At 47.7% G+C, this 23,659-nt stretch overlaps 1 protein-coding gene across 1 annotated transcript in view; it reads right to left on the bottom strand.

Moving 5' to 3' along the window:
* LOC147118229 (uncharacterized) overlaps positions 1-23,659 on the bottom strand; it is a 220,571-nt gene that overhangs the window by 142,452 nt on the left and 54,460 nt on the right. Inside the window, exon 3 of the mRNA XM_085983685.1 lies at positions 16,598-17,180. Within this exon, the coding sequence (XP_085839811.1) occupies positions 16,598-17,180 (583 nt within the window). The remainder of the gene's footprint in view (positions 1-16,597; positions 17,181-23,659) is intronic.

The raw sequence follows: 23,659 nt of genomic DNA, 5'->3' as shown, positions 1-23,659 counted from the left end.
CCTCCCTCTCCACTCCAGCTCCAACTGCTGCAACAAAAAGACCTACACAGGCAGCCAGGGACCGACTTCCGTCACCAGCAATAAAACTCTTCCCGACAGCCGCTGACTAATGGCGGCCACAGCACCCACAATTCCCCGCGCCCCAGAAACCGCTCTATCCAATGCGCTGATTTCCCCGCTGAGAGTGCGCATGCTCCCCGGGGCTGTGGGCCATTCTGGGAGCCTGGCTCCTGTCGTTTGTCCTGAGTCGGACTCGGTGGAACCGGCTGACGAAACCGAGAAGCGGCGGCTCGGATGGGGGAGGCGCTGCACCCTGGGTTTCCTGGTGCTGGGGCTGAGGCCGCACGTCCGCCAGGCCCGGCCGCTCTGATTCTGATTGAGGTTTTTGATGAGGTAACAGAGAGGGTTGATGAGGGCAATGCGGTTAACGTGGTCTACATGGATTTCCAAAAGGCGTTCGACAGCGTGTAAAGTTAAGGCACATGGGATTGGGGGCAAGGTATTGACTTGGATAGAGAACTGGTTGGCAGACAGAAAGCCAAGAGTTGGAATAAACGGGTCTTTTTCCGAGTAGCAGGCAGTGACTAGTGGGGTACCGCAGGGATTGGACCTTGGACCCCAGCTATTCACAATATATATTAATGATCTGGACGAGGGAACTAGATGTAATATCTCCAAGTTTGCAGACGACACAAAGCTGGGTAGGCGTGTGTGCTGCGAGGAGGATGCCGAGAAACTCCAGTATGATTTGGACAGGTTGGGTGATTGGGCAGAAGCATGGCAGATGCAATATAACGTGGATAAATGCGAGGTTATCCACTTTGGTGTCAAAAACAGGAAGGCAGGTTATTATCTGAATGGTAATAGATTGGGAGAAGGGGAACTGCAACGAGACCTGGGTGTCCTTGTGCACCAGTCGCTGAAGGTAAGCATGCAGGTGCAGCAGGCAGTTAAGAAGGCAAATGGTATGTTGGCCTTCGTAGCGAGAGGGTTTGAGTACAGGAACAAGGATGTCTTGCTGCAGTTGTACAGGGCCTTGGTGAGACCACATCTTGAGTATTGTGTGCAGTTTTGGTCACCTTATCTGAGGAAGGGTGTTCTGGCCATGGAAGGAGTGCAGCGAAGATTCACCAGGCTGATACCTGGGATGGCAGGAATGACGTATGAGGAGAGATTTGGTCGATTGGGCTTGTACTTGCTGGAGTTTAGAAGAATGAGAGGGGATCTCATTGAAACTTATAAAATTCTAACAGGACTACACAGACTAGATGCAGGAAGGATGTTCCCGATGGTCAGGGAGTCCAGAACCAGGGGTCATAGTCTAAGGATAAGGGGTGAGCCATTTAGGACAGAGATGAGGAGGAATTTCTTCACCCAGAGAGTGGTGAGCCTGTGGAATTCTCTACCACAGAAGGCAGTAGAGGCCAATTCAATAAATATATTCAAGAAGGAGTTAGATATATTTTTTAAGGCTAAAGGGATCAAGGGGTATGGGGAGAAAGCAGGGACAGGGTACTGAATTTGGATGATCAGCCATGGTCTCATTGAATGGCGGAGCAGGCTCGAGGGGCCGAATGGCCTACTCCTGCTCCTATCTTCTATGTTTCTGTCCTATGAATGTGCCTCCTTATTGTTGCTTCTGCATGCTAACTTCTGAAAGTTAGCATGCAGGTACAGCAAGTAATTAGAAAGGCAAATGGAATTGCCTTTATTGCAAGGGGTATGGAGTATAAAAATAGGGAAGTTTTGATGCAACTTTACACCTGGAGTACTGCGTACAGTTTTGGTCTCCATATTTAGGGAAGGATATACTTGCATTAGATGCAGTGCAGAGAAACATAGAAAAATAGGAGCAGGAGTAGGCCATTCGGCCCTTCGAGCCTGCTCCGCCATTCAATATGATCATGGCTGTTCCTCTATCTCAATACCACATTCCCGCTCTCTCCCCGTACCCCTTGATGCCTTTTGTGTCCAGAAATCTATCTATCTCCTTCTTAAATATATTCAGTGACTTGGCCTCCACAGCCTTCTGTGGGAGAGAATTCCACAGGTTCACCACCCTCCGAGTGAAGAAATTTCCCCGCATCTCAGTCCTAAATGTCCTACCCCCGTATCCTGAGACTGTGACCCCTCGTTCTAGACACCCCCCAGCCAGGGGAAACATCCTCCCTGCATCCAGTCTGTCTAGCCCTGTCAGAATTTTATACGTTTCAATGAGATCCCCTCTAATTCTTCTAAACTCTAGTGAATACAGGCCTAGTCGACCCAATGTCTCCTCATGCGACAGTCCTGCCATCCCAGGAATCAGTCTGGTGAACCTTCGCTGCACTCCCTCTATGGCAAGTATATCCTTTCTTAGGTAAGGAGACCAAAACTGCACACAGTACTCCAGGTGTGGTCTCACCAAGGCCCTGTATAACTGTAGTAAGACATCCTTGCTCCTGTACTCAAATCCTCTTGCAATGAAGGCCAACATACCACTTGCCTTCCTAACTGCTTGCTGCACCTGTGTGTTTGCTTTCAGTGACTGGTGTACAAGGACACCCAGGTCCCTTTGTACATCAACATTTCCCAATCTATCACCATTTAAATAATACTCTGCCTTTCTGTTTTTCCTACTGAAGTGGATAACTTCACATTTATCCACTTTATAATGTATCTGCCATGTATTTGCTCACTCACTCAACTTGTCTAAATCGCCTTGAAGCCTCTTTGCATCCTCCTCACAACTCACAAACCCACCTAGTTTTGTGTCATCAGCGAACTTGGAAATATTACATTTGGTTCCCTCATCCAAATCATTGATATATATTGTGAATAGCTGGGGCCCAAGCACTGAGCCCTGCGGTACCCCACTAGTCACCACCTGCCACCCTGAAAAAGACCCATTTATTCCTACTCTCTGTTTCCTGTCTGTCAACCAATATTCAATCCATGCCAGTATATTACCCCCAATCCCATTGCCTTAATTTTGCACACTAACCTCTTTTTATGTGGGACTTTATCAAAGGCCTTTTGAAAATCCAAATACACCACATCCACCGGTTCTCCATTATCTATTCTACCAGTTACATTCTCAAAAGGCTCCAGTAGGTTTGTCAAACACGATTTCCCTTTCATAAATCCATGCTGACTTTGTCTAATCCCGTTGATATTTTCTAAGTGTCCTGTTATCACATCCTTAATAATAAACTCTAGCATTTTTCCTACTACTGATGGTAGGCTAACCAACTTGTGCAGCAGCTGGGGTCTGAAAATCAGCTTCACTGCCCCTGGGCTGGGAAAGGGGGGCATGGGGCAACATTCTCCCTCTTACCCCTTTCTACACTCCTTTTACAGGGTTTTAGAAGTGGAGCATTTACAGACAGGAAGCTCAGACCAAACATCACGTCAGGGTCGCTCGATTCATCAGGACCTGAATATCATCGGCCTTTGCACATGGAAGGAGAGAGCAGCGATCGCAGCGCAGACAAACCGCTCACGTGTTCCGTGTGTGGACTCGGATTCAGCCGATCGCCTGACCTGGCGAGACACGTGCACCGTCACACTGGGGAGAAACCGGGTAAAGGTGGGGATGGTGGGAATGGATTCAGTTCCCCGTCTACATCAGAAGTTCTTCCGCACAGTCACCCTGGGGACAGTCCGTTCACTTGCTCAGTGTTTGTGAAGGAATTCACACAGTTATTCAACCTGCAGGCACACCACCAAGTTCACACTGATGAGAGGCCATTTAAATGTTCCGACTGTGGGAAGAGCTTTAACTACACCGGGGACCTGAAGCAACACCAACTTGTTCACACTGATGAGAGGCCGTTTAAATGTTCCAACTGTGGGAAGAGCTGTAAAAGATCTGGGGACCTGAAGAAACACCAGCGAGTTCACACCGATGAGAGAGCATTTCAATGTTCCAACTGTGGGAAGAGTTTTAAATGCTCCGGGTCTCTGACCAGACACCAGCTTGTTCACACTGATGAGAGACCCTTTAAATGTTCTGACTGTGGGAAGAGCTTTATAAGCCCCAGGGTTCTGACCACACACCAGCGAGTTCACACTGGGGAGAGGCAGTTCACCTGCTCCGTGTGTGGAAAGGGATTCACTGATCCATACAACCTGCTGAAGCACCAGCTTGTTCATACTGATGAGAGAGCATTTCAATGTTCTGACTGTGGGAAGAGCTTTAAATGCTCCGGGCATCTGAAGGAACACCAGCGAGTTCACACTGATGAGAGGCCGTTTAAATGTTCCGATTGTGGGAAGAGCTTTAAAAGCTCCGGGGACCTGAAGCAACACCAGCTTGTTCACACTGATGAGCGACCCTTTAAATGTTCTGACTGTGGGAAGAGTTTTAAAAGCCCCGGGGATCTGACCAGACACCAGCGAGTTCACACCGGGGAGAGGCCATTTCTCTGCTCCGTGTGTGGAATGGGATTCACTCATTCATCAAACTTGCTGATACACCAGCTTGTTCACACTGATGAGAGACCCTTTAAATGTTCTGTCTGTCAAAAGAGCTTTAAATGTACCGGGGATCTGAAGCAACACCAGCTTGTTCACACTGATGAGAGACCGTTTACATGTTCTGACTGTGGGAAGAGCTTTAAAAACGGCAATAAACTGCTGAGACACCAGCTTGTCCACACTGGGGAGGGTCTGTTTACCTGCTCCATGTGTGGAAAGGGATTCACTGAGTCAACTACCTTGCTGAGACACCAGCTTGTTCACACTGATGAGAGACCGTTTACATGTTCTGTCTGTGGGAAGAGCTTTAAACACTCCAATGACCTGCTGAGACACCAGCGAGTTCACACTGTTCTGTAGCGCAGGGCCCTGTAGACAGCTGGGGTGACATGAATGTGGAATGGATGAATGTTTTATAAATTCCTGTACTATTGTTTAATCTTTCAAACTGTTGTGCTGATGATTCCGTTGATTTGACTGTTCATGTTACTTTTTTCCCTTATCACAGACAATTGCCTATTAAAAGTCAACCATGTGCCCCCTTTTTAAAAGGGCACAACCAATAAAACCTGTAACATAACAAAAAAAAGTTTAAAGGGAACTTAACAAATGAAATTAAAATTCTATTTTCGGTGATGATGATGCACGCCAGTCCCTCCGGTACCCACCGGTCATGGAAGGCCTCAAGAGCGCCGGTGGACTGTTCATGTTATCACATAGAATAGGTCGACAAGTGAAGGCACAATGTCTGGGTGTGAATCTAATAATAATCTCACGGACCGTATAGGTGTGATACCCAGACGGGCTTGTGGTTATGGTCTGGTCACAGATGGACTAAATCCCCTTTACTCACCTCTACAACAGGTGATGGAGATTCACAATCTGCACAGGGTGGGGAAAGGAACCTCGGAACAGGACGAGGCCATTCAGCCCCTCGAGCCTATTCCGCCATTCAATCAGATCACGGCTAATCCGTATCTCACTCCATCTACCCGCCTTGGTTCTGTAAGCCTCACCACCCATAACCAACAAATTCTATCAATCTCCATTTTGATATTTTCAGTTGACCCCCAGCCTCAACAGCTTTTAGTGGGAGTGTGATCCAGATTTCCACTACCCTGTGTGTGAAGAAGTGCTTCTTGACATCACCCCTGAAGGGCTTAGCTCTAATTTTAAGGTTGTGCCCCCTTGTTCTGGACTCCCCGCAGCTCCACCAGAGGAAATAGTTTCTCTCTCTCGACTCTATCAAATCCTTTAGTATTCAATTCAATTCAATTTTATTTGTCATATATGCAGCAGACGTGTGTACTGCACAATGAAATGTTGATTTTTACGAGTCTTCCCAACATTGGAATAAATATGACATAAGATAAAAATACTAATAGAAATAACAGTATTAATAAATAAAACAACAGTAATAAACTATTCGTTCATGAGTCTTATGGCCTGGGGGTAGAAGCTGTTCCGAAACCTGTTGGTACGAGACCGTATGCTTCGGTATCTCTTACCGGACAGGAGCAGGGCAAAGAGGTTGTGGCTGGGGTGGCTCGCGTCTTTAATGATTCTCGGGGCCTGCCCCCGGCACCCCTCGGGGTAGATATCCTGTACAGCAGGTAGTTTAATTCCTATGATACGTTGTGCAGCATTCACCACCATCTGTAGAGCCTTGCGGTCTGTGGCGGTGCAGTTGCCATACCAGGTAGTGATGCAGCCGGACAGGATACTCTCGATGATGCACCGGTAGAAGTTGGTGAGAATCTGGGGGGCCATTCCAAATTTCTTCAGTCTCCTGAGGAAGAACAGGCGTTGGCATGCCTTCTTCGTTACAACGTCAATGTGATGGGACCACGTTAAGTCCTCCGTAATGAATACACCCAGGAATTTGAAGCTGCTGACCCTCTCCACCTCAGCCCCTTCGATGTAGATTGGGGTGTGTCCCTCCCCCTGCCGCTCCCTGTAGTCCACGGTCATCTCCTTTGTTTTGCTGATGTTTTGGGAGAGGTTGTTGTACTTGCACCATTCTGCTAGAGCTCTTACCTCCTCCCTGTAGCCTGTCTCATCGCCATCTGTGATCAGACCTACAACGGTAGTGTCATCAGCAAACTTGATGATGGAGTTGGAGTTGTGCATGGCTATGCAATCGTGAGTAAACGGGGAGTACAGAAGGGGGCTGAGCACACAACCCTGGGGAGCTCCCTTGTTCAGGATCAGTGTGGAGGAGGTGTTACTGCCTATTTTCACCACCTGAGGTCTGCCTGTGGCAGAGAATTCCACAGGTTCACCACTCTCTGGGTGAAGAAATTCCTCCTCATTTCAGTCCTAAATGGCTTACCCCTTATCCTTAGACTGTGACCCCTGCTTCTGGACACCCCGGCCATCAGAAACATTCTTCCTGCATCTAGTCTGTCCATTCCTGTCAGAATTTTATAAGTTTCAATGAGATCACCTCTCATTCTTCTAAACTCCAGCGAGTACAAGCCAAATCAACCCAATCTCTCCTCATACGCCATTCCTGCCATCCCAGGTATCAGCCTGGTGAATCTTCGCTGAACTCCTTCCATGGCAAGAACGTCCTTCCTCAGATAAGGCGACAAAAACTGCACACAATACTCAAGGTGTGGTCTTACCAAGGCCCTGTACAACTGCAGCAAGACATCCTTCTGTACTCAAACCCTCTCGCTACGAAGACCAACATGCCATTTGCCTTCTTAACCGCCTGCTGCACCTGCATGCTTACCTTCAGTGACTGGTGCACAAGGACACCCAGGTCTCGTTGCACTTCCCCTTCACAGAATCACAGATCTATTTCCATTCAGATAATAATCTGCCTTCCTGTTTTTGCCACCAAAGTGGATAACCTCGCATTTATCCACATTGTATTGCATCTGCTATGCTTTTGCCCAATCACCCAACCTGTCCAAATCATTCTGGAGTTTCTCGGCATCCTCCTCACTGCACACACGCCCACCCAGCTTTGTGTCGTCTGCAAATTTGGAAATATTACATCTAGTTCCCTTGTCTAGATCATTAATATATATTGTGAATAGCTGGGGTCCAAGGACCGATCCCTGCAGTACCCCACTAGTCACTGCCTGCCACTCGGAAAAAGAGCCATTTATTCCAACTCTTTGCTTTCTGTCTGCCAACCAGTTCTCTATCCAAGTCAGTACCTTGCCCCCAATCCCATGTGCCTTAACTTTACATGCTAATCTCTTATGTGGGACCTTATCAAAAGCCTTCTGAAAGTCCAAATACACCACATCCACTGGTTCTCCCTTATCTATTTTACCAGTTACATCTCCATCCGCTCTGCAAGAACTGAATGGTTCACGAGCTCGGCCAATGAATCCAATGATTGTCCTGATCCCGTCGAACAGTGACTCAGCTCGCTACCCGTGTACCTCTGAGAATCAGTGCCGCTGTTGCTGTGTATATATACATGCGAAGGTGAAGCACAGGCGATTCTGCATCAGCATTAACAGTAAAACATCGCAAAAATTCAGTTTAGGTGTCACAGCTTCACCTTAAACTTGTACACTCGAAGGTTGAACACTGTGACCTTTCCATGATTCCTAAAAATGGCTTTGGGATCCCATCCTCATTGGCAAAATAAGAACATAAGGAATAGGAGCAGGAGTCGGCCATTCGGCTCCTCGAGCCCGCTCCACCATTCAATAAGATCATGGCTGATCTGATCTTGGCCTCAACTCCACTTTTCTGCCTGTTCCCCGTGACCCTCGACTCCCCTGTAGTTCAAACATCTGTCTATCTCCGCCTTGGAGACTCCGCCTCCACAGCTCTCCGGGATAGAGAATTCCAAAGATTCACGACCCTCAGAGAAGAAATTCCTCCTCATCTCCGTCTTAAATGGCCGACCCCTTATTCTGAAACTATGCCCCCTAGTTCTAGATTCCCCCACGAGGGGAAACAGCCCCTCAGCATCCACCCTGTCGAGCCCCCTCAGAATCTTATATGTTTCAATAAGATCACCTCTCATTCTTCCAAACCCCAATGAGTATCGGCCCAACCTGCTCAACCTTTCCTCCTAAGACAACCCCTTTAGCCCAGGAATCAACCTCATGAACCTTCTCTGAACTGCCTCCAATGCAAGTATATCCCTCCTTAAATAAGGAGACCAAAACTGTCCGCAGTACTCCAGGTGTGGTCTCACCAACGCCCTGTACAGTTGTAGCCGGACTTCCCTACTTTTATACTCCATCCCCCGGCAATAAAGGCCAACATTCCATTTGCCTTCCTAATTACTTGCTGTACCTGCAGGTTAACTGTTTGTGTTTCATGTACGAGGACCCCCAGATCCCTCTGTACCTCGGCGTTCTGTAGTCTCTCCATTTAAATAATATTTTGCTTTCCTATTCTTCCTACCAAAGTGGAGAACCTCACATTTTCCCACATTATACTCCATCTGCCAAATCTTTGCCCACTCACTTAACTGATCTATATCCCTTTGCAGACTCTGTGTCCTCCTCACAACTTGCTTTCCCACCTATCTTTGCATTGTCAGCAAATTTGGCTACAGTACACTTGGTCCCTTCATCCAAGTCATTGATATAAATTGTAAATAGTTGAGGACATATAAACATAGAAGATAGGAGCAGGAGTAGGCCATTCGGCCCCTCGAGCCTGCTCCGCCATTCAATGAGATCATGGCTGTTCATCCAAATTCAGTACCCTGTCCCTGCTTTCTCCCCATATCCCTTGATCCCTTTAGCCTTAAGAAATATATCCAACTCTTTCTTGAATATATTTAATGAACTGGCGTCCACCGCCCTCTGTGGCAGAGAATTCCACAGGTTCACCACTCTCTGGGTGAAGAAATTCCTCATTTCAGTCCTAAATGGCTTACCCCTTATCCTTAGACTATGACCCCTGGTTCTGGACTCCCCGGCCATCAGAAACATCCTTCCTGCATCTAGTCTGTCCAGGCCTGACAGAATTTTATAGGTTTCGATGAGATCCCCTCTCAATCTTCTAAACTCCAGTGAGTATAAGCCCAATCGACACATTCTCTACTCATACGTCATTCCTGCCATCCCAGGTATCAGCCTGGTGAATCTTTGCTGCACTCCTTCCAAGGCAAGAACGTCCTTCCTCAGGTAAGGCGACCAAAACTGCACACAATACTCAAGGTGTGGTCTCACCAAGGCCCTGTACAACTGTAGCAAGACATCCTTGTTCCTGTACTTGAACCCTCTTGCTATGAAGGCCAATATACCATTTGCCTTCTTAACCACCTGCTGCACCTGCATGCTTACCTTCAGCGACTGGTGCACAAGAACACCCAGGTCTCTTTGCACTTCCCCTTCTCCCAATCTATTGCCATTCAAATAATAATCTGCCTTCCTGTTTTTGGCACCAAAGTGGATAACCTCACATTTATCCACATTATAGTGCATTTGCCATGTTTCTGCCCAATCACCCAACCTGTCCAAATCGTACTGGAGTTTCACGACATCCTCCTCACAGCTTACCCTCCCACCCAGCTTTGTGTCGTCTGCAAATTTGGGGATATTACATCCAATTCCCTCGTCCAGATCATTAATATATATTGTGAACAGCTGGAGTCCTAGGACCGATCCTTGCGGTACCCCACTAGTCACTGCCTGCCACTCGGAAAACGACCCATTTATTCCAACTCTTTGCTTTCTGTCCGCCAACCATTTCTCTATCCAAGTCAATACTTTGCCCCCAATCCCATGTGCCTTAATTTTGCACGCTAATCTCTCATGTGGGACCTTATCAAAAGCCTTCTGAAAGTCCAAATGCACCACATCCACTGGTTCTCCCTTATCTATTTTACCAGTTACATCCTCAAAAAATTCCAGTAGATTAGTCAAGCATGATTTACCTTTTGTAAATCCATGTTGACTTTGTCCGATCCTGCCACTCCCTCCATGGCAAGAACATCCTTCCTCAGCTAAGGCGACCAAAACTGCACACAATACTCAAGGTGAACGAAGAAGTATTAAGGGGTTTAGCATCTTTGAAAGTGGTTCACTCCCCAGGCCTGGATGAAATGTATCCCAGACTGTTAAGAGAAGTAAGAGAGGAAATAGCAGAGACTCTGACCATCATTTTCCAATCCTCTCTGGCTACAGGTGTGGTGCCAGAGAACTGGAGGACTGCTAAAGTGGTACCGTTGATTAAAAAGGGAGAAAGGGATAGACTGAGTAATTACAGGACAGTCAACCTAACCTCGGTGGTGGGAAAATTATTGGGAAAAATTCTGAGGGACAGGATAAATCTTCATTTAGAAAGACACGGATTAATCAGGGACAGCCAGCATGGATTTGTTAAGGGAAGGTCGTGTCTGACTAACTTGATTGCATTTTTTGAGGAGGTAAGAAGGAGGGTCGATGAGGGTAGTGCGTTTGATGTAGTCTATATGGATTTTAGCAAGGCTTTTGATAAGGTCCCGCATGGTAGACTGGTGACGACAGTAAAAGCCCATGGGATCCAAGGCAAAGGGACAAGTTGGATCCAAAATTGGCTCAGAGGCAGGAAACAAAGGGTAAAGGTCGAAGGGGGTTTTTGTGTCTGGAAGGCTGTTCCCAGTGGGGTTCCGCAGGGCTCAGTACTGGGTCCTTTGCTTTTTGTGGTACAAGTAGACTACCCTTTATCCGAAAACCTCGGGACCAGCCGTGTTTCGGTTTTCGGGAAATTTCGGATTTCGGAAGGTGAGCGAAAACACTTCGGTTTTCAGAGTAATTCAGTTTACGGGAGTGCGGATAAAGGATACACTATCCCTTATCCGAAAGGGTGGGGGTCGGGGTCAGTGGGGGTGGGGTTCGGCGTGGGGGTGGGGTTCGGCGGGGGGGTCGGGGATCGGGGTCGGCGGGGGTCGGGTTCGGCGGGGGGGTCGGCGGGGGTCGGGGTCATGCGCATGACTTACGCTGAGCGAGTTCAGTTTTCAGAAGTTATGCTTTGCGCCACTTTCGGCTTTCAGAGGTTTTCTGGTTTCAGATGTGCGGATAAAGGCTGGTACACTTACGCTGAGCGATTTCGGTTTTCAGAAGTGCGGAAAAATGCTACACTATCCCTTATCCGGCTAGGCCTGTAAGTCATGTGCCACTCTGGTCATGTCGTGCGCACGACTTACGCTGACCGAAAAAACCTTCGGTTTTCAGAGGGTTTCGGTTTTCGGAAGTTTGGATAAAGGGTAGTCTACCTGTATAAATCAATGATTTGGACTGGAATGTAGGAAGTATGATTAAGAAGTTTGCAGATGATGCAAAAGTTGGCCGTGTGGTTGATAATGAAGAAGAAAGCTGCAGACTGCAGGAAGATATCGATGGACAGGTCAGGTAGGCAGAACAGTGGCAAATGGAATTCAATCTGGAGAAGTGTGAGGTGATGCATTTGGGGAGGGCTAACAAGGCAAGGAAATACACTATAAATGGTAGGACACTGAGAAATGCAGAAGATCAGAGGGACCTTGGAGTACATGTCCACAGATCCCTGAAGGTAGCAGGACAGGTAGATAAGGTGGTTAAGACAGCACACGGGATACTTGCCTTTATTAGCTGAGGCATAGAATATAAGAGCAGGGAGGTTTTGCTTGAACTGTATAAAACACTAGTTAGGCCGCAGCTAGAATACTGCGTGCAGTTCTGGTCACCACATTACAGGAAGGATGTGATTGCACGAGAGAGGGTACAGAGGAGATTTACGAGGATGTTGCCTGGGCTGGGGAATTTTAGCTATGAGGAAAGATTGGAGAGGCTGGGGTTGTTTTCTTTGGAGCAGAGGAGGCTGAGGGGAGACCTAATTGAGGTGTATAAAATTATGTGGGGCCTAGATAGAGTGGATAGGAAGGACCTATTTCCCTTAGCAGAAGGGTCAATAACCAGGGGGCATAGATTTAAAGTAATTGGTCGGAGGGTTAGAGGGGATTTGAGGAGAATTTTTTTCACCCAGAGGGTGGTGAGGGTCTGGAACTCACTGCCTGAAAGGGTGGTAGAGGCAGAGACCCTCACCACATATAAAAAGTACTTGGATATGTACTTGAAGTGCCGTAATCTACAAGGCTACGGACCAAGTGCTGGAAAGTGGGATTAAGGTGAATAGCTCTTTGTCGGCCGGCACGGACAAGATGGGCTGAATGGCCTCCTTCTGTGCTGTAAATTTCTATGATACATTGATCATCCCATTCCCAAGCTGACTCTGTGTTAACACTTCAGACGAGCCGTCCCACGTAGGGTGACTCCCTCAACCTGTTCTCCTGGTTACGAACCAGTTTGTGTCTCTCAGGAATGCCCAAGGCTGTTGTCTGTGCACCAACTCACTCGTGACCTCACATGTTGCAACAAGTCTGCTGCCTGAGCAGTTTGCAGTGCTTTTAGGTCTGTGGGTCTCTTAGCAACCACCTCCCTTATCTAGGCAAAGGGCTCATCTCCTGACTTTGGGTGTTATCATTCCAAACTTCAGCATTCTCTGTCTTTTAGCTTCAATCTGTCTGTGTCCACCCAGTGACAACACTGAGCTCCTCCCTCCAACTACTGACACTCGCCCTCTTGCTGAGAAAGAAAGACTTGCATTTATATAGCGCCTTTCACAACCTCAGGATGTCCCAGAGCGCTTTACAGCAAATGAAGAACTTCTGAAGTGTAGTCACTGTTGTAATGTAGGAAACGCGACAGCCAATTGGTGCACAGCAAGCTGCCACAAACAGCAATGTGACAATGACCAGATAATCTATTTCAGTGATGTTGATTGAGGGATAAATATTGGCCCCAGGACACCGGGGAGAACTCCCCTGCTCTTCTTCAATGTAGTGCCATGGGATCTTTTACGTCCACCTGAAAGAGCAGACGGTGCCTCAGTTTAACATCTCATCCGAAAGACGGCACCTCTGACAGCGCAGCACTCTCTCAGTACTGGAGTGTCAGCCTAGATTTTTATGCTCAAGTCTCTGGACTGGGACTTGAACCCACGACCTTCTGACTCAGAGGTGAGAGTGCTGCCCACTGAGCTAAAGTGCCTGGAGCTAAGCCAGCTGGGATACTTGACATAGGATTACATCAGATATACGGCACAGAAACAGGCCATTCGGTCCAACCAGTCCATGCCGGTGTTTATGCTCCACTCGAGCCTCCTCCCGTCTTTCCTCATCTAAATCTATCAGCATAACCCTCAATTCCCTTCTCCCTCATATGCTTGTCTAGCCTCCCCTTAAATGCATCGATACTATTCGCTTCAACCACTCCCTGTGGCAGCGAGTTCCACATTCTCACCACTCTCTGGGTAAAGAAGTTTCTTCTGAATTCCCTATTGGATTTCTTGGTGACTATCTTATATTGAGGCCTCTAGTTATGCTCTTCCCCACAAGTGGAAACATTCTCTCTGTATCCACTCTATCAACATTTTTCATAATTTTAAAGACCTCTATTAGGTCACCCCTCAGCCTTCTTTTTTCAAGAGAAAAGAGACCCAGCCTGTTCATCCTTTGCTGATATGTATACCCTCGCATTTCTGGTATCATCCTTGTAAATCTTCTCTGCACCCTCTCCAGTGCCTCTATATCCTTTTTATAATATGGCGACCAGAACTGTACGCAGTACTCTAAGTGTGGTCTAACCAAGGTTCGATACAGGTTTAGCATAACTTCACTACTTTTCAATTCTATACCTCTAGAAATAAACCCTAGTGCTTGGTTTGCTTTTTTTATGGCCTTGCTAACCTGTGTCGCAACTTTTAGTAATTTGTGTATTTGTACTCTGAGATCCCTTTGTTCCTCTACCCCACCTCGACTCGCACCCTGCCAGTGATAAGTGACCTCCCCATTCTTCCTACCAAAATGTAATACCTCACATTTATCTGTTCAGCCTTGGTCACTCTGCAAAGACTCTGAAATGTTTCATAATGAAATCAGGGAGTCAAAAAGCTCAGGTGAGGCAGTTTAAAAAGACAGTTCCTGACCAGAGATTGCTGGATGCTGACACTCGGTGCTCACGACGATAGAATGTCCCATTCCCCAGGCACGGACATCCAGCACCTCAATCACAGCAACAATTCACAAAACAACGGCAATATAACTTGGAGCAGAGACGGTTAAGTGGAGCTGTGATCGAGGTGCTGAAACTTATGAGGGGTTTTGATCGAGCAAACAAGGAGAAGCTGTTGTCACTGGCAAGAGGGTCGGTAATGAGAGGACACAGATTTCAGATCATTGGCAAAAGAATCGAGAGAGGAAATGAGGAGACTTTTTTTTTTTACACAGCGAATTGTGATGATCTGGAATGCACTGTCTGAATGGGAGGTGGAACCAGATTCAATAGTAACTTTCAAAAGGGAATTGGATATATACTAAAAGCAGAAATTAGCAGGGCTGTGGGGAAAGAGCAGGGCAGTGGGACTAATTGCATCGCTCTTTCAGAGAGCCGGCACCAGCACGATGGGCCGAAAGGCATCCTACTGTGCTCTATGATTCTTTAACATCAGCTTCTCGCTGCTCACTAGTACTGAGAGAACAGGGAATAATCTTTAAACCCAGCCCAGTTATTGGGGGCTCTTAACATTAACAAGCCCCAGTTGCCTGAATTAACATGGTTCAGTCCTGGATGTGATTAAAGGCATCGGAAACAGTGGAATCGACCCACCGCAGTCACGATGTGGACACTCTGGTGTGTCAGCAGGTGGGATACACCAGGGAATCCCTTTCCACACACTGAGGTTGACTCTAATGATCGGGAGTCCCAGGGTTTCGGATACCACATAATCAAACTCACAAGAACACAAATTGTCTCTCCAGGCTTTATTAAGATCGCTGCATAACACAGATCGGGTGATAATTCCCTCAATCTGGAGAATAGAAGTACAGTGGATTTGCGCGCAATCTTCTCGAGTCTGTTCCAACTGACAACGGCTTAAGTGGCCTGTTCTTATACACAAGCTTGGTTACCACTCAGGAAATGGGATTGTTTGGACCCGTCTGTTGACCGCCTCCTGAACTCCTGCTGATTCAGGGAATTTAGTCCATCTGTGACCAGACTATAACCACAAGCCTGTCTGGTTATCACACCTATACGGTCCGTGAGGTTATCAGATTCACACCCAGACGTTGTGCCTTCACTTGTCTGGTACTTCATCCCACAACACGGGTACAGGGGCTCAGTAATGTTTCATTCATCAGAAAAAGACAAAGTACAACAACCTTATCTGAGGAAGGATGTTCTTGCCATGGAGGGAGTGCAGCGAAGATTCACCAGGCTGATATCTGGGATGGCAGGAATGACGTATAAGGAGATTGGGTCGATTGGGCTAATACTCGCTGGAGTTTAGAAGAATGGGAGGGGATCTCATTGAAACTTATAAAATTCTAACAGGACTAGACAGACTAGATGCAGGAAGGATGTTCCTGATGGCCTGGGAGTCCAGAAACAGGGGTCACAGTCTAAGGATAAGGGGTAGGCCATTTAGGACAGAGATGAGGAGGAATTTCTTCACCCAGAGAGTGGTGAACCTGTGGAATTCTCTACCACAAAAGGCAGTGGAGGCCAAATCATTAAATATCTTCAAGAAGGAGTTGGATATATTTCTTAAGGCTAAAGGGATCAAGGGATATGGGGAGAAGGCAGGGACAGGGTACTGAATTTGGATGATCAGCCATGATCTCATTGAATGGCGGAGCAGGCTCGAGGGGCCGAATGGCCTACTCCTGCTCCTATCTTCTATGTAACATACTTGTCAGCTTAACAGAATCTCATCATATTTATGTGGCTATAAATATAAAAGTCACTAATAAATCCAGGAGGGAATTCAGGAGAAACATTTTTATCCAGAGAATGGTGAGAATGGGGAACTCGCTACCACAGGGAGTAGTTGAGGTGAACAGCATAGATGCATTTATGAGAAAGCCACACAAGGGAGAAAGGAATGGGAGGAGATGTTGATCGGGTTAATTGAAGTAGGGTGGGTGTGGGGCATAAACACTGGCATGGACCAGTTGGGCCGAATGGCCTGTTTCTGTGCTGTACATTCTATGTGACACCATGAACTGTCAAAAGAAGGGAATCATCAGCACAACAGCCTTAAAAATTAAACAGCAGTACAAGAATTTATAAAACATTCATCCATTCAATGTTCATGTCACCCCAGCTGTCTTCAGGGCCCTGCACTACAGAACAATGTGAACTCGCTGGTGTCTCAGTAGGTCTGATGACCGAGTGAATCCTTTCCCACACACGGAGCAGGTGAACAGTCTCTTTCCTTTTTTCTCCAGCTGGTGTCTCTTCAGGTCCTTCGAATATTTAAAGCTCTTACTACAGTCAGAACATTTAAATGGTCTCTCATCAGTGTGAACTCGCTGGTGTGTCAGCAGGCTTGATGACTGAGTGAATCCCTTCCCACACACGGAGCAGGTGAATGGCCTCTCCCCAGTGTGAACTCGCTGGTGTCTGTTCAGAATCCCAGTGCTTTTAAAGCTCATCTCACAGACAGAACATGTAAATGGTCTCTCATCGGTATGAACTTGCTGGTGTCTCAACAGGTGGGATGACCGAGTGAATCCCTTCCCACACACGGAGCAGGTGAACTGCCTCTCCCCAGTGTGAACTCGCTGGTGTTGCTTCAGATCCCCAGAGGTTTTAAAGCTCATCCCACAAACATAACATGTAAACGGTCTCTCATTGGTGTGAACTTGCTGGTGTTGCTTCAGATCCCCAGAGGTTTTAAAGCTCTTCCCACAGTCAGAACATGTAAACGGTCTCTCATTGGTGTGAACTTGCTGGTGTTGCTTCAGATCCCCAGAGGTTTTAAAGCTCTTCCCAGTCAGAACATTTAAATGGTCTCTCATCAGTGTGATATTGCTGGTGTCTCAACAGGTGCGATGACTGAGTGAATCCCTTCCCACACACGGAGCAGGTGAACGGTCTCTCATCAGTGTGATATCGCTGGTGTGCCAGTAGGTTGGATGACTGAGTAAATCCCTTCCCACACACGGAGCAGGTGAATGGCCTCTCTCCAGTGTGAACTCGCTGGTGTGTCAGTAGGTGGGATGACCGAGTGAATCCCTTCCCACACACGGAGCAGGTGAATGGCCTCTTTCCTGCTCTCTCCAGCTGGTGTCCCTTCAGCTCCTGGGACATTTGAAAGCTTTTCCCACAGTCGGAATGTTTCACCGGCCTCTCCCCAATGTGAACTCGCTGGTGTGCCAGCAGATTCGAGGACCGAGTGAATCCCTTCCCACACACGGAGCAGGTGAACAGAATCTCTCCTGCTTTCTCCAGCTGGTGTCTCTTCAGATCCTGGAACCATTTAAATCTCTTCCCACAGTAAGAACATTTAATCGGTCTCTCATCACTGTGAACAAGCTGGTGTCTCAGGAGTGTGGCAGAATGAGAGAATCACTTCAAAAACACGGAGCAGGTCAACGGTCTCTCATCGGTGTGGACAAGCTGGTGTCTCAGCAGCACGGAGGGTGCAATTAATCCCTTCCCACAAAAGGAGTGGGTTAAAGGTCCCTCCCTCATGTGAATTTGCTGGTGTATCATCGGAGCGGATGGCTGAGTGAATCCCTTCCCACACACGGGGCCTGGGTTTCCCCCAGTGTGTGGCCACTGGTGTCGCTTCAGGTATTTGTAGATTTTGAAGCTCTTTCAGAACATTTAAAATTTCTCTCCCCAGTGGGAACTCACGGGTGTGCCAGCAGATTGGAGGAGCGATTGAATCAGGCCCTGAGGAATCACGTAACTCTGTCAGATCGTGACGTGATGTTTGGTTTGAGCTTCCTGTCTGTAAATGCTCCACGTCTAAAACCCTGTAAAAGGAGTGTAGAAAGGGTAAGGGGGAAGCAGGGGTTTTTTTGGGCTAATTTTGCCTGAAAGAACAAACATGGTAGAGCCGGTCCCACTGGCGTCCACCCGTGCCCACAATAACCAGCGGGCCAGATACAGCCCAATCCACCTCACTGACTCGGCCCTGAAGTCAAATCAAGTCTCATCAAAGTCTCATCAAATGACACCCTTTGTGACTGTGACAAAGGTAAACTATCTCTCCTCGTCCTTCCTGACTTGTCTGCAGCCTTTGACACGGTTGCCCACTCCATCCTTCTACCAACGCCTCTCCACTGTCGTCCAGCTGGGTGGGATTGCACTCACCTGGTTCCATTCTTATCTCTCTAATCGTAGCCACAGAATCACCTGCAACGGCTTCTCTTCCCACTCCCACGTCGTTACCTCTGGTGTCCCCCAAGGATCTATCCTTGGGCCCCTCCTATTTCTCATCTAAATGCTGCCCCTTGGTGACATCATCTGAAAACACAGCGTCAGTTTCCACATGTACGCTGACGACACCCAGCTCTACCTCACCACCACTTCTCTCGACCCCTCCATGATCTCTAATCCGGTTCTGGGTGAGCAGAAATTTTCTCTAGTTAAATATTGGTAAGACTAAAGCAATTGTTTTCAGTCCCTAGCCACTGGCTCCATCCCTCTCCCTAACATCTTTCTGAGGCTGAACCACACTGTTCACAACCTTGGTGTCATATTTGACCCTGAAATGAGCTTCCGAACACATATCCGCAGCATAACAAAGACCGCCTATTTCCACCTCGGTAACATCGCCTGTCTCCGCCCCTGCCTCAGCTCATCTGCTGCTGAAACCCTCACCCGGGCCTTTGTTACCTCGAGACTCGACTATTCCAATGCACTCCTGGCTGGCCTCCCACATTCTACCCTATGTAAACTTGAGGTGATCCAAAACTACCCGTGTCCTAACTCGCACCAAGTCCCGTTCACCCATCACCCCTGTGCTCGCTGACCTACATTGGCTCCCGGTTAAGCAATGTTTCGATTTCAAAATTCTCATCCTTGTTTTCAGATCCCTCCATGGCCTCGCCCCTCCCTATCTTAGTTATTCCCTTCAGCCTCACAACCACCCGCCCCCCGCGATAGAATCACAGAAAAATTACGGCACAGAAGGAGGCCATTCGGCCCATCTTGTCCATGCCAGTCGATTAAGTGCTATCCACACTAATCCCACTTTCCAGCACTTGGTCCGTAGCCTTGTAGGTTACAGCACTTCAAGTGCACATCCAAGTACTTTTTAAAATGTGATTAGAGTTTCTGCCTCTACCACCCGGTCAGGCAGTGAGTTCCAGACCCCCACCACCCACTGGGTGAAAACATTTCTCCTCAACTCCCCTCTAAACCTCCGACCAATTACTTTAAATCTATGCCCCCTGGTTGTTGACCCCTCTGCCAATGGAAATAGATCCTTCCTATCTAGGCCCCTCAGAATTTTATACACCCCAATCCGGTCCCCCCTCAGCCTCCTCGGTTCCAAAGAAAACAACCTCCTCCCCCCTTCCCCCCCAAGACATCTGCGTTCCTCTAATTCTGCCCTCTTGAGCATCCCTGATTATAATCGCTGCACCATCAGTGGCCGTGTCTTCTGTTGCCTCGGCCCTCAGCTCTGGAATTCCCTCTCTGAACCTCTCCGCCTCCCTTTCATAAAAAATAGGAGCAGGAGTAGGCCATTCGGCCCCTCGAGCCTGCTCCGCCATTCAATGAGATCATGGCTGATCATCCAAATTCAGTACCCTGTCCCTGCCTTCTCCCCATACCCCTTGATCCCTTTAGCCTTAAGAAATATATCCAATTCCTTCTTGAATATATTTAATGAATTGGCCTCCACTGCCTTCTGTGGTAGAGAATTCCACAGGTTCACCACTCTCTGGGTGAAGAAATTCCTCCTCATCTCAGTCCTAAATGGTTTACCCCTTATCTTTAGACTGTGACCCCTGGTTCTGGACTCCCCGGCCATCGGGAACATCCTTCCTGCATCTAGTCTGTCTAGTCCTGTTAGAATTTTATAAGTTTCAATGAGATCCACTCTCATTCTTCTAAACTCCAGCGAGTACAAGCCCAATCGACCCAATCTCTCCTCATATGTCATTCCTGCCATCCCAGGTATCAGCCTGGTGAATCTTCGCTGCACTCCTGCCATGGCAAGAACATCCTTCCTCAGATAAGGCGACCAAAACTGCACACAATACTCAAGATGTGGTCTCACCAAAACCCTGTACAACTGCAGCAAGACATCCTTGTTCCTGTACTCAAACCCTCGCGCTACGAAGGCCAACATACCATTTGCCTTCTTAACTGCCTTCAGCAACTGGTGCACAAGGACACCCAGGTCTCGTTGCACATCCCCTTCTCCCAATCTATTGCCATTCAGATAATAATTTGCCTTCCTGTTTTTGACACCAAAGTGGATAACTTCGCATTTATCCACGTTATATTGCATCTGCCATGCTTCTGCCCAATCACCCAACCTGTCCAAATTGTAGTGTCCGTGTGTTCATAGAGACACTGAAGACAGGAGTTGGTTCATAGGTGTTTACTAAGCAAAGTCTGGGGGGGGTTCTAATGGATATACACAATATACAGACTTATATAGCCCGAGTGGTCATTACCGGCATTACAGCACACCTGGGGTTCTTAAAGGCACATACACTACACAAATCATACTGGAGTTTCTCGGCTTCCTCCTCACAGCACACACGCCCACCCAGCTGTGTGTCATCTGCAAACTTGGAGATATTACATCTAGTTCCCTTGGCCAGATCATTAATATATATTGTGAATAGCTGGGGTCCTAGGACCGATCCCTGCGGTACCCCACAAGTCACTTCCTGCCACTCGTAAAAAGACCCGTTTCCTCCAACTCTTGGTTTTCTGTCTGCCAACCAGTTCTCTATCCAAGTCAATACCTTGCCCCCAATCCCATGTGCCTTAAGTTTACACGCTGTCGAATGCCTTTTGGAAATCCATGTACTCCACGTTAACCGCATTGCCCTCATCAACCCTCTCTGTTACCTCATCAAAAACCTCAATCAGAATCAGAGCGGTTGGGCACGGCGGACATGCGGCCAGGGCCCCGGCACCAGGAAACCCAGCGTGCAGCGCCTCCCCCATCTGAGCCGCCGCTTCCCGGTTTCTTCAGCTGGCTCCACCGAGTCCGACTCAGGACAAAGGACAGGAGCCAAGCTCCCAGGATGGCCCACGGCCCCGGGGAGCATGCGCACTCTCAGCGGGGATATCAGCGCGTTGGATAGAGCGGTTTCTGGGGCGCGGGGAATTGTGGGTGCTGCGGCCGCCATTAGTCAGCGGCTGTCGGGAAGAGTTTTATTGCAGGTGACGGAAGTCGGCCCCTGGCCGCCTGTGTAGGTCTTTTTGTTACAGCAGTTTGAGCTGGAGTGGAGATGGAGGAGAAGCTGCTGGGTTTTCGATGGAATCTGGAACTGTATCCATGGACTGGAGGGTAGCTAATGTTACCCCACTATTCAAAAAAGGTGGTAGAGAGAAAACGGGGAATTACAGACCGGTAAGCCTGACATCGGTAGTGGGGAAAATGCTAGAGTCCGTTATAAAAGATGTAATAGCAGAGCACTTGGAAAACAGTGACAGGATCGGACAAAGTCAACATGGATTTTCAAAAGGTAAATCGTGCTTGACCAATCTACTGGAATTTTTTGAGGATGTAATTAGTAAAATAGATAAGGGCGAACCAGTGGATGTGGTGTATTTGGACTTTCAGAAGCCTTTCGATAAGGTCCCACATAAGAGATTAGCGTGTAAAGTTAAGGCACATGTGATTGGGGGGCAAGGTATTGACTTGGATAGAGAACTGGTTGGCGGACAGAAAGCAAAGAGTTGGAATAAACGGGTCTTTTTCCGAGTGGCAGGCAGTGACTAGTGGGGTACCGCAGGGATCGGTCCTTGGACCCCAGCTATTCACAATATATATTAATGATCTAGACAAGGGAACTAGATGTAATATCTCCAAATTTGCAGACGACACAAAGCTGGGTGGGCGTGTGTGCTGTGAGGAGGATGTCGAGAAACTCCAGGATGATTTGGACATGTTGGGTGATTGGGCAGAAACATGGCAGATGCAATATAATGTGGATAAATGTGAGGTTATCCACTTTGGTGGCAAAAACAGGAAGGCAGATTATTATCTGAATGGCAATAGATTGGGAGAAGGGGAAGTGCAACGAGACCTGGGTGTCCTTGTGCACCAGTCGCTGAAGGTAAGCATGCAGGTGCAGCAGGCGGTTAAGAAGGCAAATGGTATGTTAGCCTTCATAGCGAGAGGGTTTGAGTACAGGAACAAGGATGTCTTGCTACACGATTACGATAGCAAAATACTGCAGATGTTGGAAATCCGAAATAACAACAGAAAATGCTGGAAAAACTCAGCAAGTCAGGCAACATCCGTGGAGAGAAATTTTGTGCAGGGCCTTGGCGAGACCACATCTTGAGTATTGTGTGCAGTTTTGGTCGCCTTATCTGAGGAAGGATATTCTTGCCATGGAAGGAGTTCAGCGAAGATTCACTGGGCTGATACCTGGGATGGCAGGAATGAGGTATGAGGAGAGATTGGGTCGACTGGTCTTGTACTCGCTGGAGTTTAGAAGAATGAGAGGGGATCTCATTGAAACTTAGAAAATTCTGGCAGGACTGGACAGTCTAGATGCAGGGAGGATGTTCCCGATGGTCAGGGAATCCAGAACCAGGAGTCACTGTCTAAGGACAGAAACGAGGAGGAATTTCTTCACCCAGAGAGTGGTGAACCTGTGGAATTCTCTACCACAGAAGGCAGTAGAGGCCAATTCATTAAATATATTCAAGAAGGAGTTGGATATATTTCTTAAGGCTAAAGGGGTCAAGGGATATGGGGAGAAAGCAGGGACCGGGTACTGAACTTGGATGATCAGCACTGATCGCATTGAATGGCGGAGCAGGCTCGAGGGGCCGAATGGCCTACTCCTGCTCCTATCTTCTATGTTTCTCTCTCTTATGCGGGACCTTATCGAAAGCCTTTTGAAATTCCAAATACACCACATCCACTGGTTCTCCCTTATCTATTTTACCAGTTACATCCTCAAAAAATTCCAGTAGATTAGTGAAGCACGATTCACCTTTTGTAAATCCATGTTGACTTTGTCCGATCCCGTCACTGTTTTCCAAGTGCTCTGCTATTACGTCTTTTATAATGGACTCTAGCATTTTCCCCACTACCGATGTCAGGCTTACCGGTCTATAATTCCCCGTTTTCTCTCTACCACCTTTTTTGAACAGTGGGGTAACATTAGCTACCCGCCAATCCATGGGTACTGTTCCAGAGTCTATCGAATTTTGGAAGATGACCAGCAAAGCATCTACTATTTCTAGGGCCA

This window comes from Somniosus microcephalus, chromosome 4 (genome assembly GCF_052327205.1).
Source record: "Somniosus microcephalus isolate GS21.2 chromosome 4, FLI_Smic_1.0, whole genome shotgun sequence".
Classification (NCBI taxonomy): domain Eukaryota; kingdom Metazoa; phylum Chordata; class Chondrichthyes; order Squaliformes; family Somniosidae; genus Somniosus; species Somniosus microcephalus.
The sequence above is the reverse complement of the archived record's forward strand: the minus strand, read 5'-3'. Positions and strand labels throughout refer to the sequence as shown.